The following is a 15,783-nucleotide window of genomic DNA, read 5'->3' as shown; positions in this document are numbered from 1 at the left end:
CTTTTGACCAATAGTTGATCCACAATTATAAAAAGCAATATAGCGCTTTCCATATACATATATGTAAAAATAATGAAATCAAAATACAACTAAAAATGAATAAATACAATATGAAAATAAAATAGAATAATATAATAATAATCTTTTCACATCACATTAGGGAAAATATATCATCCGGGAATCGAACTCATAGCTTACGCTATGGTAAACCAAAGCACTACCTCAAAGCTATCCTCATTCCTGATCTAATACAACATTTTAATAAGACCATATTAAACCCATATAATTATTTCATTCAAAACTTGATATAAACAATCACCAACATGTCTATTTCTATTCAATTTAATTTATAGATACAGAGAATATATATGTATATATAAGAATAGTGAATATATAATATACATATAAATATTCTTTTCATTTGTTTATCTCATTAATCCCTACGGGACTTGATCCTACGACCCCAGATCTTAAAAGCCAATAATTATACCCCTACTCTATCAGGCCGTACCTCAGACCCTAAAAAATTCTACACTAATAAAGGATGACCAACCCATATCTAATTGCGCAACCTTAATAGCTCCCCCCAAAGAAGAAATAATAACCACATTTAATTATTGAGATCCCCCATAAACGTGAGACCTGGGAATGGCCGCTAACTGCTGGACCACCACCCCCTTCACGTATCATGGAGGACACAACAACCCTTACTTGGCGAATGATTCAAAATCTATGCATTCGTTTAACCCTAAAGGATATAGCGTTCTCAATTGAGAAATCCATAAAGCTTCTTTCTCACACAGATTAAGATATCTGTGTCCCCCTCGAATGGTGGCCTTAACATGATGAACCCCTATCACACGTAATCCATCAATCTTACCTTGATGGACAGTGGAAAAGTGATGGGAAACACTGTGATGACAAAACTGTTTGAGAATGTTTAATCTATGCTCCCTAAATCTGGTCTTAAGTGAGCGAGTAGTACGACCCACGTACTGTAGGCCACATGGGCACTGCAGTACGTAGACACAATAAGTGGTGTCACAATTAATAAATTCACGTATCTCAAATTTCTCTTTTGTAGTATGGGATTCAATTTTCAAAGCCCAATTAACTAAAAACCCACATGTAATGCAGCGACTTTTACCACATTTATAACATCCTAGTGTAGGAGTTGCCAACCATGAATTGCCAAAGGGGGCTGTTGGGTTATTTTATTTTATTTTCTTCAAAATACTTGGCGCTAATATATTTTTCAAATTTTAATTTTCTTAAAAATTATTCTAGGGGTCAATGTAATTGCTGATTGTAATATAGCATCGTGTTGTAAAATTTTGAAATTATTTTTAATTACTTTCTTAATTTCATATTATTGACTATTGTACTTAGAAACATAACACATTTTAGTCAAATCCTCATTTTTATCAATGTTAAACAATTGTGATTTCTTTTTTACTTTCATTAATTGTTTCCTATCAATGGTTTCTACTTTTTTATGAGCTATCTTCACTAAGGCTTTAGGGTATCCTCTATCAATAAAATCTTTAGCCATGATGTCTGCCTGATTTCTATAATCACCTAAAGTAGAACAATTCCTACGAAGTCGACTGAATTGACTGAACGGCACATTTCTTAACCAAGGTTTGTAATGATTGCTAGAGTAATGTAAAAAAATATTTGTATCAACAGATTTTTTTTTTATAGTTTTTAGTGGTGATCTGTCCACCCTCAGAGGAGATAGTGAGATCCAAATAATCAACTGTATCTCTACTGTAAGAATGTGTACATTTTAAATTATAATCATTATTATTAAGATAAGTGACAAAATTAAGTGCAGAATTCTCATCCCCATCCCAAATAAAAAAATAAATCGTCAATGTAACGACCATAGAATACTAGGTTCGCGCCGTATGGGCCTCCCCATATGTAATGATCCTCAAACATGCCCATATATAAGTTGGCAAAACTAGGCGCGAACCTAGTACCCATGGCCGTCCCTAATATTTGAAGAAAATACCCTCAAATAAAAAATAATTGTGTTTTAAAATAAATGTGATGGGAGAAAGTAATAATTCCTTGAGGTTTCCTGGGAATCCCACATCCTTACTGAGACATAGATCCACAGATTTTACTCCCTTCTCATGGGGTATGTGTGTATACAAAGCTTGAACGTCCAATGATATAAAAGCATAATTTGGTTTCCATTCTAGATTGTTAATAGAATTCAATAATCCCGTTGTGTCTCAGATGTAGGATCTCAAAGAAACCACAAAACTCTGTAAAAAATAATCTATATACTGTGACAAATTAGAAGTGAGGGACCCTATACCAGAAATAATGTGACGACCAGGAGGTGCAGTGAGGGATTTGTGGATCTTGGGAATGTGATAAAAAAATCGGAATAACTGGGTGCTCAATAAATAAAAAATTGTATTCATCTTTAGAATTCACTTCCCCCCTTAGGGGCATCATCCAGCAATATTCTAAGTTGTATTTGAAAATTCAGCGTAGGATCCTTTTCAATTTTTTCATAGAAATCAACATTACAAAGTTGACTATATGCCTCAGATACATAATAATCTCGCTCTAATAAAACAACCTCCCCCCACTTTATCAGCACTTTTAATCACTAATGACTGGTCACTTTCCAATTCTTTTAGTGCCAGCCTCTCCTTCCTACTTAAATTAGAGAATCTTGATTTTTTTAGCACAGATGCTCTGAAAATCATCCATGGTTTTCTTATATAAATGCATTATTGTGTTGGATTTATGATTTACCGGATTGAAAAGATCTTTTCTTAAAGGGGGTACCTTTTTTCATATCAATCTGACTGCCTTCTATATCAAACACTTTAACGGGTATATTGGTAGTATCAACATGATTTTCATCCCATAAGCTTTCTAATTGTAATAAACACTCCGTATCCATTTTATCTAAAACTATAGGTGAAATTTGGTCATCTTTCAATTTTTTAGAGGCGAAATACCTTTTTCGACATAAATCACGAGTAAAATGGTTCAATTCAACAAACAGGTCAAATAAATTAGGGCCCTGTGTCGGAGCAAAATTGAGGCCCTTTTTGAAGAGAATAATCTGTTCATCTGATAATTCCCTGTCTGTCAAATGGAATATACCTCGTGTATATAATGTAATCTGGCCTTTCTTGTGTAGCCTCCTTCCACCTCTTCTTCCTCTTGATCTCTTTGTCTTTTGGAAGTATCCCTGGTTAGAGGTGCAAACCTGTTGTGTGTTACGAATGACCCCTGTCTTGGATTTCCCCCTAAAAAATGATGATCATTTGTGGGATCCTGAAATTCAGAACTAGAATAACGGGATTTCCTTCCATTGTAAGTTCTAGTGAACACTGGAGTATCGCTCTTAGGGGTATCCTTTACCCTAGGACCTCCCCTAGAGGCAGGTGACCTATAATACTGTCTTTTATAATTGTATTGCTTTCCATTTCTTTCAAATTCCGACTGGGGTCCAAAGGTCCCCTGTTGGCGTCTGGAATTAATGGAAGGTTGATGTTTTCTATAGGTACGGACTTTCCCATCTTTATAATCGTTATCATCTCTCAACAATTTCTTATTTTTTGTTTCCACTAACTCTTTTTCAAACTGTTGTACTAGTTTGTTCGTATTTTTATCTCTCTCTGAAAAGATGGGTAGGTCTTTATACTTGATCAATACACCCTTAGTTTCTTCTTTTTTCTTACCAATCTCAATAACCTTTTTCTCTCTATAATTTATTAAAAGTTCAATCAATTTAAATGAACATTCATCAAGGCTACGATCCCAATTTGAAAGTAGTGCTGGATCATCCTGTATCCCTAATGTCTTAAATATCCTTAATCCACGTGGTATCTGCTTACTAGACAAATATTTCTTTAATGAGACACTATCCCACCAGTGTCTTATTTCATCTTTCAATAATTGCTCTAATTTATAAAAACCTTTTATCACCTCCCCATCTGTATGTAAATTCAGCCATGTTTGCCTCAATTAAATATAAATGGACAATACTGATTTTCTAATATTAACCTAAAGCAGCCTGACACACAATAGACTGCCTGGGACCACTTGGAATCCCAGTAAGTCTTCCACAAACACTTAAAAAACACCAATAGTGTCCGGGGCTAATTGTTATACAAAGGTATGTATAATTACGGATAGGTGCATGTATCCACATACACACCTACCCCACACAAACAATTAGATTGTAAATTTAGTATGATATATATTTTTTCTTAGAACTCATATACTCTCAAAAGCAGCAAAAGGTAAATTGGCTTGTGGATATAGCCAACACAATCCCACCTGATTTAAACCAGATGTGAACTAAAACAAACTATATAACCCCTCGCGCTAATATACTTAATTTGAGGCAACAGGACATGAATATACTCAATACATTGGTTTTTATGATATTTTTAATATCTATTAAATCAATCGTAAAGGAACACAAACACACATCACAAAATTAATATAATTAATATGCGCATATATAAAACCCCAATCTAAATAACATGATAATAATAATTGAGGATAAGAGGTGGATCATATATCTAAATTGACCACAGTAGACTATTCAATAATCATAAAATTGATGATGTCCTTATTTTTGTTCCCAAATAGGACAGTCCCATTAAATGTGCATATAAATATTTCATAAATTAGATATCGTATAGTATGGTGTGGATGGAGCTTTTTTTATCAGTTGATGAAATTATCCATATGCTCACAAGAACGGATGATTCTTTGCTTATGGGAGAAATGTCCAGAAATCATGGAGGGAATAATATACCACCCGGGACTCAGTGCACTGCACGCACCTGTAGAATAAAGCTCCCGTTTTCCAATTGCCGCAAGTGGCGTCCTCCGTCTCCCACTAAAACTGGCTCCCGTGCATACACCTTTTTCGGCTTTGAGAGATAGATCAGTCCGGCTCCTGGAGCTCAGCGCACCGCAGGCGCTTGACAGCTGAATGTGCTCCCGTCCTCAAGCCGCCGCATATAGCGTCCTCTCGTCTCCCGCTTATCAGCATCAGGCAACGCTGCACATCAATATTCTACAGGTGCGTGCGGTGCACTGAGTCCCGGGTGGTATATTATTCCCTCCATGATTCCTGGACATTTCTCCCATAAGCAAAGAATCATCCGTTCTTGTGAGCATATGGATAATTTCATCAACTGATAAAAAAAAGCTCCATCCACACCATACTATACGATATCTAATTTATTAAATATTTATATGCACATTTAATGGGACTGTCCTATTTGGGAACAAAAATAAGGACATCATCAATTTTATGATTATTGAATAGTCTACTGTGGTCAATTTAGATATATGATCCACCTCTTATGCTCAATTATTATTATCATGTTATTTAGATTGGGGTTTTATATATGCGCATATTAATTATATTAATTTTGTGATGTGTGTTTGTGTTCTTATACAATTGATTTAATAGATATTAAAAATATCATAAAAACCAATGTATTGAGTATATTCATGTTCTGTTGCCTCAGATTAAGTATATTAGCGCGAGGGGTTATATAGTTTGTTTTAGTTCACATCTGGTGAACACAAGAAATACCATTGGAATTTGATTAGCTTGCCGATTTGGTTTTATTATCTCTAATAATAATAATAATACATTATCTCAGTAAATTTGATGTTAAGACAAGGGACTAGGCAGCAGGATCGAGGAGCTCCCTGGATATTAATCCTGTATCGATCCTGGGGCTCCTTTTTGTGGTCTTCTCTGGACTCCCCTCCTGTCTGGCGACACTGGGGAGGCGGCAGGCACCGTTGTGGACCCGTGTGAGTGTCCCCGGCTCGCGCCAGCGGCCGCCCGGACTCCGGGCCTCGGCCGCAATTCAGTCCCCGGCCTCAATTTTGGAGCTCCGCCGGGCGCGTGCGCGCGCGCACACGATCGCACACCCGAGGCGGCCACAGCGGCCAGCGGCACCGGAGGAACGCGGCACCCCACTCCTGCACCCCCAGGGCTCCACACATAAATGATCCTGCTCCCCTGAAGGCTGGTGCAGGGAGGGAAGAAGGGGAAGTCTGTGTGCTGGGCGGACATTTTATTTCACTCACAGCTCCCTGTGTCTCTCCTCACAGCAGAGTGCAGGTTGGGAGAAGATTGTACTGGGCTGGAGGATTAGTACTGGTCCCAGCTGCCCTGCCTACTGCTTATGCTGTTGGAATACCTTACACTGGACATATTTATTTATACCACTGGACTACTCAGATCCCCCTTCTCCCTTCAATATAACAGCTGGCTATCCTAGTGCCTGGCGTGCTGCTGATACTGCATTTACCACCCACTGCTATACATCTTGACACTGAATATCGGGACTCTGAGTATTGCTAGGCCTTGATACGATGGTGAGGGGCGGCCAGAGTGCGGCCGCGGCTAAACTGGAGAAGTTTGCTCGACAGCCTGCAACCCAGTCGACGCAGTCATCTCCTAAGCTCTCCCCCCCCTGCCAGAATGGATCCCTCGGCCGGGGCCGACTCAGGGGCGAATACACAGCCATCTGCTCCTTCCATCCAGCAGGTCCTGGAGGCCATAGCGGCCAGTGAACAGCGTCTGTCAGACAAGATGGAGAAGGTGCAGTGTGATTTGTCACTGCTGCGACAGGACGTCCAGCGAGTGCGGGAGAGGGTGGGCGAAACTGAGACAAGGGTCTCCAACTTGGAAGACCTCAGCGGCCCTTTACAACGATCGGTGTCTGCAGTTACACAACAAGTCACAACGATGCAAACCAAACTCCTGGACATGGAGGGCAGACTCCGCAGAAATAACGTGAGGTTCGTAGGCCTCCCCGAAAAGGAAGAGGGGGCACACCCCGAAGATTTCTTGGAGTCCTGGCTAAAAGAGGTATACGGTGCTGAATCCTTTACCTCTCAGTTTGCAGTGGAGCGGGCTCACCGCGTGCCCTTCCGGCCTTTACCCCCAGGCGCCCCACCACGAACTTTTATAGCAAAATTCCTGCACTACAAGGACCGGGACTCTGTCCTGCGCCTGGGACGCGTGAAGGGCCCCCTGATCCGGAATGGAATCCGGGTGTCGGCATTTCCGGACTTTGCAGCGGACGTTCAAAAAGACCGGGCCCAGTTTCTTCCCATTAAGCGACGCCTTCGTGACCTGAATCTGTCCTACTCGATGCTGTTTCCCTCCAGGTTGCGTGTGGTGGCGGACGGGGAGACCAAATTCTTCAGCTCGCCCAGGGAGGCGGCTTCCTGGTTGGACAGATATGCTCCGGGGGTTCGCCAGCTGGCTCCAGACTGACATCGGGTCGCCCTCCTCTAAGGGCCCACATTCCGCAAGTATAAGTCCAGGGAGCTTCCTCTCGTTTAGTGGTTCTGGACTTTGCTGAGAAGTGTTATAAACGCATAAAGGTTTTGGTATTGGGGTTGTTTTGATCTGTACGCCTGGTACAGTGTTGCCGTAGGCTTTGGGATCTCCAGGGCTAAAGTTTGGTTAGGGATATGGGTATGCCACAGTTCGGGGAGGTATACGGGGTGGGGGGATGTTTGGGGGCCGCTGTTGGCCTCTCAGCAGTTTTTCTGTTATATGTTTTGAATGTACGAAGCCTATATACTTGTTATTCAGAGGGTGTGGTGGGGTTGCACTGTTTTCTGGGGTTCGGCTCGGGGTCCGGGGCCTGCGGACGACATGATTACGTGAGCGGAGCGCCGGGTGGACGGGCGGTTGCTAGGAGTGTTGTGCCCCTGTTGATAACTTGGCCGACATGCCTCCCTTAAAAATGTTGGCGTGGAATGTCTGGGGCATCAACAACAAAGTTAAGCGATCCTTAGTATTTAAAATGATCAAGAAATATGGCCCGGATATCATTTGTTTAAGCGAAACCCACTTGGAGGGAAATAGGCTGTTGTCGCTCCGTAGGCCTTGGGTGGGGTGGGCGTATCATTCCTCGCACTCCTCTTATTCCCGAGGGGTGTCGGTAATGATAAAGAGGACTGTTCAGTTTGAGATGATCAGGGTAAATACAGATCCACGCGGTAGATACGTGTTCATAGAATGTAAACTGTTTTCACGTAATTTTTTCCTATTGTCTGTGTATGTTCCCCCCCCGTTTTCATATGATGTCCTGCAAAAGGCCGCCTCATTTGTTGCCTCCTCCCCCCACACCCCTGTCATCTGCCTGGGGGACTTCAACACTGTGTTGGATGCCTCTTTGGATAGATGGAGGGCTCCTCGGGATCAAGGGGCGGGGGGCGGCTTAACTTCATCTAGATCTAAATTCGCAGACTTTCTAGATAGTATGCAGTGGGTAGTTGCCTGGAGGATTCGGAATCCCAATCTTCTGCAATACTCCTGTTATTCAGGTACACATGGCTCTTTTTCCAGAATCGACCTGGCCCTGGTCTCGCCTGGGCTTCTGCCTGGCGTGACGGATGTCCGTTACAAAGCACGGGGGGTGTCCGATCATTCACCCCTGGTGCTGTCAATAGATGGGGAATGTCAGAGGGGACAGTCATATTGGCGGCTGCATCCATCATGGCTGGCCCAGCTGGGTGATTGCCCGGATTTAGCGCCCACATGGGAGGGATTTTTTGCGGATAATGCAGGAACGGCCCCGGTTGTTTGGGATGCATTCAAAGCGTATTTGCGAGGTACATTGATTGGCAAAATTGCTGCCTGCAAGGTGGCTCGCAGGGCGACGGAAAGACAGCTTGAGACTGAGTGTAGGGATCTGGAGACGCGATACCTGACTGAGGGTACCCCTGCGCTGAAAACCCGCTGGCTGGTGGCTCAGGAGGCCTGGCTGGCTCACCTTTCAGACAAAAATGCACGTTCCCTCTTGTTTAGGGCCACTAACATCTATATGCAGGCGGACAGACCAGGTAGTTTGATGGCCCACTTAGTGCATTATGACCGACCTGGGACCATGATAGTGCAGCTGCTTGACTCCGACGGCTCCACGGTAGATAACACCCCTGACATCGCACAGATGTTCCTCAGCTACTTTAGGGAGGTATATGATAGTCGACTGACATGTTCCACGGAGGACTTAGACCTATACCTGACAAATATTCCCCTTTCTAAACTCTCCCCTGAGGCTAGGGACGCCTTGGACGCGCCTCTGACCCTGGAGGAGGTGACGTCGGCGGTGGAGGTGTCTCCTAGTGGTAAATCCCCGGGTAGTGACGGTATTCCCACGGAACTATATAAACAATACATTGAGTTCTTTGGTCCTCAGCTGCTTGACACGTATGTTGATATGTTTGCCGCTAACAGCCTTCCTCCCTCAATGTCCGAGGCGATTCTCATAATGCTTCCAAAACCTGGTAAGGACCCCAAGCTGTTGGAGTCCTACAGGCCGATCTCCCTTATCCCCACCGATGCCAAGATCCTGGCGAAAATTCTTGCGGTCCGGCTCAACCTAGTAATTGAATCTATAATTCATCCGGATCAAACCGGCTTCATGCCTGGGAAATCCACATCCATTAATCTGCGCAGGCTGTACACTATTTTGCAGGCTCCTCATGACTTCCCCTCGGACGCGGCTGTGGTCTCACTGGATGCAGCCAAGGCATTTGACAGCATTGAGTGGCCTTACCTGTGGGGAGTCATGAGGAACATGGGCTTTGGCCCAAACTTTATGCAATGGATCAAATTGCTATACCAGAATCCACGCGCCAGGGTCCTGGTGAACGGCTACATTTCCTCCTCCTTCCCTTTGACACGGGGCACCAGACAGGGATGCCCCCTCTCTCCTGCCCTGTTTGCCATAGCCATAGAGCCCCTGGCTTGCTTGATCAGATCGCACCCGGACATTGGGGGAATAGATACGGGTTCCTGCACTGATAAAATAGCCCTTTATGCGGATGACTTGCTGTTATTCCTTCGAGACTACGCGGTGGAGATGCCCACTGTGTTGCGGGTCATTGAGACCTTTGGTGGGTATTCGGGTCTCCGCATAAACTGGTCCAAATCGTTTATTATGCCCATTATAGGCTCCCTCCCCAAGGTTCCGAAAATATCCCTACCGCTGTGTTGGACAGTCCAGTTTAAGTACCTCGGGATCCTAATTGCCAACGACCCATCAGACTTTGTGCCCTTAAACCTTGACCCTCTTGTACAGACAGTAGTGTGCAAATCGAGAGCTTGGTGTAAGCTTCCACTGACAATGACGGGCAGGGTCGGCCTCATTAAAATGGTAGTTTTGCCTAAACTATTGTATGTTCTCTTGCAATCCCCTGTATACATCTTTCCAGCCTTCTTCAGGAAATTAAATAGTGTCCTGACGTCCTTGATATGGGCCAATAAAAGATCTAGAATAAAATTAACCACCCTTACCAGACAAAAAAAGGGACGGCGGCTTGGCCTTGCCCCACTTCCAACTGTATTACTATGCTGCTCAGCTATCACATATCGGTATGTGGCTTCGAGGAGGGGAGGGGACTGGACTGAGTTGGGCATTCCTTCGGTGCTATTACCCGGGTCTTTCCCCGACGCAGGTCCTGGTGGGGGGAAACTCTTCTAGATTCTCACCTCCTATTGTCTTTCAGGCTATGAAAATATGGCTAGCATTGAAGGGCCTGCTTGGGTACGAGGGTATGGACCCGAACACTCCCCTATGGCAATCCACATTGCTTAGCGAACTGGGGTCTCTAGAGGGCGGGGAGGTGTGGGCTCCATATTCGATAGTCTCACTGTCCCAGTTATATAGTGATGGTTCATTGAAATCGTTTCAGCAATTAAAGGAGGAGTTTGGACTCCCGAACTCTCACTTTTACAGATTTTTACAGCTCAGACACGCCTTGCAGGCGCAGTTCGGAGATTCTCCCCCGGCGCTCCTCCCCTTCCCCATAAAAACATTTCTACATTCACTGGGTCGAGTCAAGGTGATTTCCTTCACCTACTCATACCTTCTTCAAACAATACATGCAGACCCGCTCTCGAATCTTCGGGAGAACTGGGAGTGTGACTTGGGTCCCATAGACGGGGAAGACTGGGAGGGCGCTCTGGGCAATCCGAGCCAGGTTACCAAATCGCTGCGGTTTCAGCAGATACAGCTTTTCATTCTGCATAGATCATACATGACGCCGAGTAGGCTGGCCAGATTTAGGTCTGATAGTGCTGATGTATGCCCCAAGTGCGGGGCTGCCGGAGGCACATTCTGGCACCTCGTATGGGAATGCCCGTTGCTGCAGGTGTTCTGGGCTGGGGTCGGGTCGATTCTGGAACATACGGGGATACCGAGAGGTTTGCTGACCCCGAGATTTTGTATTTTGGGGGTGGGCGATTCTGACTCAGGGTCCCGATGGGAAAGCATGTATGCCCGCAGTGTGTGCGCTCTTGCAAAGGTGTGTATTGCGCAGACATGGATGGCCCCGCGTCCTCCCACGATACCTGCTTTCAAAAGTTTGGTAAACGATACTCTATTAAAAGAACGCTATGTATATATGAAATATAATGCCCTTACCAAATACGAGAAGATATGGTCTCCCTGGATCAATTCCACATACTCCTCCCTTGCCCTTCAGATTTAGAGGGCACCGGCTTCCGCTGCGGAGCGTTAATTGGGCCCTGGGGCGCTGGGCCGAGCCTTTACCTCCCCTTTAACGTAGTTGTTTAACTATCTAGCTGCCACACCGCACCATGCACACCTTGGCTTGATTAGGCTTGAGTTTGTTTTAGAGGGTTCTGTTTGGGGGTAGTGGGGTTGTGGGCTATATAAGGCCTACTAGACGGGGTAATTACAATAAAGGTTTGGGGAGAAAATATCTAAAATGATAAGTATGTGAATCATGATTTGTTTACAGACTTCAGAAAATATGTATACTATGGGAAGACTGCACGGGAATAGCAATACGGGGAATGTCATTCGTATATGTACATCCTTGAAAAACGTATGACTCTGAATATCGTGTAACTCTAATTGTGCTTCCCAGCGTACACTGAAATGTCTGTATCCTTAATATGCTGTTGAATAAAAAAAATTACTCTATTTAAAAAAAAAATTTGATGTTAAGACATATTTCTTTTCCTTGTAGAGGCTCTTCCACATTTTTGTGTGGACCCTTTATATCCTCCTTTATTTTTGTTATTAAAGGTTCTTGATAATATCATTGAGTTTCCCTGTATATGTTTTTCTCTTCCCTTATTTTTCCTATTTCTAAATGATGACAGCGTAGTGATATTTTCATCTTGATATACATACTGTATGTAGCCTGCTCATCTTTGCTGTGATGCAGCATGCTGCATTGTGGCTGTCTGCATTGTGCGCTGAGCTACAACTATTTGCAGCTGACGTTCGCTCCATTAATTCCTATGGACACGTGCGTGCGTTTGTGCCAGCCATGCTGCAATGTGTATGCATCGAGCAAAGACGAGTGTGGCTACGTCTGTACTCTGCAATTTATATTAGAATATAAATAAAACGCTTAAGTTTGTATTGTATGTTTGTATTCTATCTTTGTATTGTAGTTAAACGTATTTTTTGTTCTGTATTTTCCTTAATACCTCCATTGAAGAGGCTCCTGCTTATTTGATAGATTTAATGCATGATAAAAATGCAGAGATCCGAAAAGTGTGTGATAACACCCTCGATATCATAGCGGTAAGTTACGTTTACACATTTTAAATGCCTGATTTCGACCATCTGTATCACTTGTATTTCTCAAAAGGAAAAATGGGGAAAGTGAGATTCCTGGTCCCAAATGAGTTTCTTAGATTTTGAAATTGTATTTCTTTGCATTAATGATCAATAAAGGTGTTCAAATTGGACATGCAAAAATAATACTGTCCATATTATATAATATTGTCCTTTTCTCTATAGGTGTTCTTGTTTGTAGATTTAAACCTTAATAGTTAATGTTTACCTTGTAGGAATATGATGAAGAATGGGCAAAAAAAATACAGAGTGAGAAATTCCGCTGGCACAACTCTCAGTGGCTTGAAATGGTTGAGAGCCGACAAATGGATGAAAATGAGCAATATCTTTACGGAGATGAACCTATTGAACCATTTATCCATGAAGGAGACATTCTGGAAAGACCTGACTTGTATTACAGTGCAGGTGATAACATAGTGTGCTTTACACTTCAGAGTCGACATAATGTAAACTATTAGGGAGCAGGTCCTGGCTGGTTATTTTGTACCACCGAGTTGGGTATGTGATCCTGGCTGTCAGGATGCCAGCCACTGGCATTCCGACAATGAGAATGCAGACTGGGGACAGGTTAATCGTGTTACCCCTACCCTAACCCGCCTGAGGTGGCGGCTAGGGCTAAGACTCGGGGTGGTGGCTATGGCTAAACCTCCCCTCTAGTGCCTAACCTGCCCCCTGCTCTCCTTCTTTCCCTCCCAGGCCCAAACTCTAACAGTAATCCCGATACTTAACTTCGGAATGACTGCATTCTGGCACTGGGATTCGGAGTGGTCGCATTCCTGCCGTTATCTCAACTGTACCATAATTTCACTGCCCTTTATGTTCATTTCTTATTCAAGAGAAGTTGTCTGTCTTGCTATATTTTTTCCTCACGATATGTGATGTGGAAATTGTTGTTTTGTCTCATCGTAACCAGGAACTATTTTTGACTTCTAGTCTGATTTTAGTATAGAAAGTGCCAAAATAATTGTTCCTCCATCATACATCTTAAATTAATGAATTGATTGATGTAGCATGTAGATATCAGGTGACCACTGGAGACTGAATTGCTTCAAAGTAAGCAAGTAAGGTTTTATTCTAGTACAGTAAAGGCACAGCCAGTTCAATGATTTCTTACACAGGGTTACAGGCAAAACAGGGGAAAAAAAATACAAGACGTTATTTGCAGGAGTTTAATATTCACAGGTACATCAGACAGTGGCAAATGCAGGAGTTCTGGAGGAGGGTTTCCAAATACAGGGGGTAATTCCAAGTTGATCGCAGCAGGATTTTTGATAGCAATTGGGCAAAACCATGTGCACTGCATGGGAGGCAGATATAACATGTGCAGAGAGAGTTAGATTTGAGTGTGGTGTGTTCAATCTGCAATCTAAATTGCAGTGTAAAAATAAAGCAGCCAGTATTTACCCTGCACAGAAATAAAATAACCCACCCAAATCTAACTCTCTCTGCAAATGTTATATCTGCCTCCCCTGCAGTACACATGGTTTTGCCCAATTGCTATCAAAAATCCTGCTGCGATCAACTTGGAATTACCCCCACAATCCACAATCTTCCACTCTGCGGGACATGGGAGCAAGTGCGGGAGTTTGGGAGAACGGTAGAAAAACCTAGTACCGACCCCGGATATTAATGTACATATTGGTATTTTTATACACTGGATACTGTATGGAATACAGGGCCCGATTCAGGCTTGATTGCTGCTGTGTGTTTTCGCACAGCGGGCATTCATCAAACTACTGCGCATGTGTATGCACCGCAATGTGCATGCATGTCACCAAACAGACAGGATGGTGTGAAAATTTTGATTGCATGGCTATTCGCAAGATGATTAACAGGAAGAGGACGTTTGTGGGTGGTAACTGCCCGTTTTCAGGGAGTGTCTGGAAAAACACAGGCATTCCCAAGCGTTTTCAGGGAGGGTGTGTGACGTCAGAGAGTAAGTATTGAGCTACACACAGACTGCACAGAATGGGAAAAACATTAGCTGGTGAGTGTGATGTGAACGGTTTTGCAGCTGTCCGCTGACTGAGGAGTATGTTTGCAAACTATCAACACACACAGCAATCTATCATAATTTGAGCCACTTGCCAAGAGTAGGGGTGTGTCTGGGCAACTGGAAACCCCCCTGTGTTTGCCGATGACATCAGGGTCAGTAGTATCCAGATCCCCAGAGGGGTGCTAAAGGTGCACATCCTACTGCCCCGTCCAAAACCAATACCCACTTTCCAAACCTTTAGATGAAAGTATGACTTACAAGTTCCACAGCCACCACTTGCATTAAGTACAACAAGGATGTTTCTTTCAGAGACATCCTTAATTTTGTCATAGGCAGACTCAGTGGTTAATTAAACCCCCACATCCCCCCCCCCTCCCTTCCCCCTGTCCCAGATCCCTGCACCCTAGGAAGCTGCCTAATGGTAGATCCAGACCTGAACCTGACACCCTCTACTGAATGTACATTTTCAAAGACCCCTTTTAGAGAAGGGTTTTCCCCTTGGGCGTTCTTAAATCAATCTTAGCAGGCACGTTAGCATTGTTAGAGCAATCAACATTATCAGGCACATTAACATTACTAGATTCAACTATATTAATGGGCATTGAAAACCCACCTGCTCATCAAAGCCTACCCTTCCGCATAGGTGTCTCAAGGCCACTCTCACAACTCATGCCTTGGTCATCTATGCCTCGCTTACTTCCTCCCATCAGGCTGCCTTTCGCTTACTCACACCTCATGTCCACTATCAGTCTCCCCCCCTACCTTCTTGATTGTGAGCTCCTTGGAGCAGGGCCCTCTTTCCTCATGTTCTCATAACCCTCTTCTGTCACACTTCAATTACAGCTCTCTCCTAAGTAGTGAATGTCTATACCTGCATCTCCTCTTGCTCGTTGTTATCTCTTCCAGTGGCTGCCTGCCTGTAGTACTGTAGTATGCCGGCTATTCCTTAGCTTCTTTTCATCTCGGCTGTAGTTTGTACTGAGAATTGTGTTGCTAATTGTTACCTGTGATCTGTTTAGTTTTTCTGTTACTGTAATGTTAAGTTCTGTGTACCTTGTTTTGTTCAGAAATGGTATGGCTAATATTTGATGTATAAGGAATAAACCGTATTGATAAACGGTCTGCCTTGGA

At 43.5% G+C, this 15,783-nt stretch overlaps 1 protein-coding gene across 3 annotated transcripts in view; it reads left to right on the top strand.

The window, feature by feature from the left end:
* The window catches only part of KIFAP3 (kinesin associated protein 3), a 631,738-nt gene that overhangs the window by 530,990 nt on the left and 84,965 nt on the right, over positions 1–15,783 (top strand). For all 3 annotated transcript variants that reach the window (XM_063940294.1, XM_063940293.1, XM_063940295.1), the window contains exons 17-18: positions 12,517–12,602; positions 12,872–13,061. In XM_063940294.1, the coding sequence (XP_063796364.1) occupies positions 12,517–12,602; positions 12,872–13,061 (276 nt within the window). The remainder of the gene's footprint in view (positions 1–12,516; positions 12,603–12,871; positions 13,062–15,783) is intronic.

The sequence above is a fragment of the Pseudophryne corroboree genome, chromosome 9 (genome assembly GCF_028390025.1).
Source record: "Pseudophryne corroboree isolate aPseCor3 chromosome 9, aPseCor3.hap2, whole genome shotgun sequence".
Taxonomy (NCBI): domain Eukaryota; kingdom Metazoa; phylum Chordata; class Amphibia; order Anura; family Myobatrachidae; genus Pseudophryne; species Pseudophryne corroboree.
This window is presented reverse-complemented; position numbering and strand designations above follow the sequence as displayed.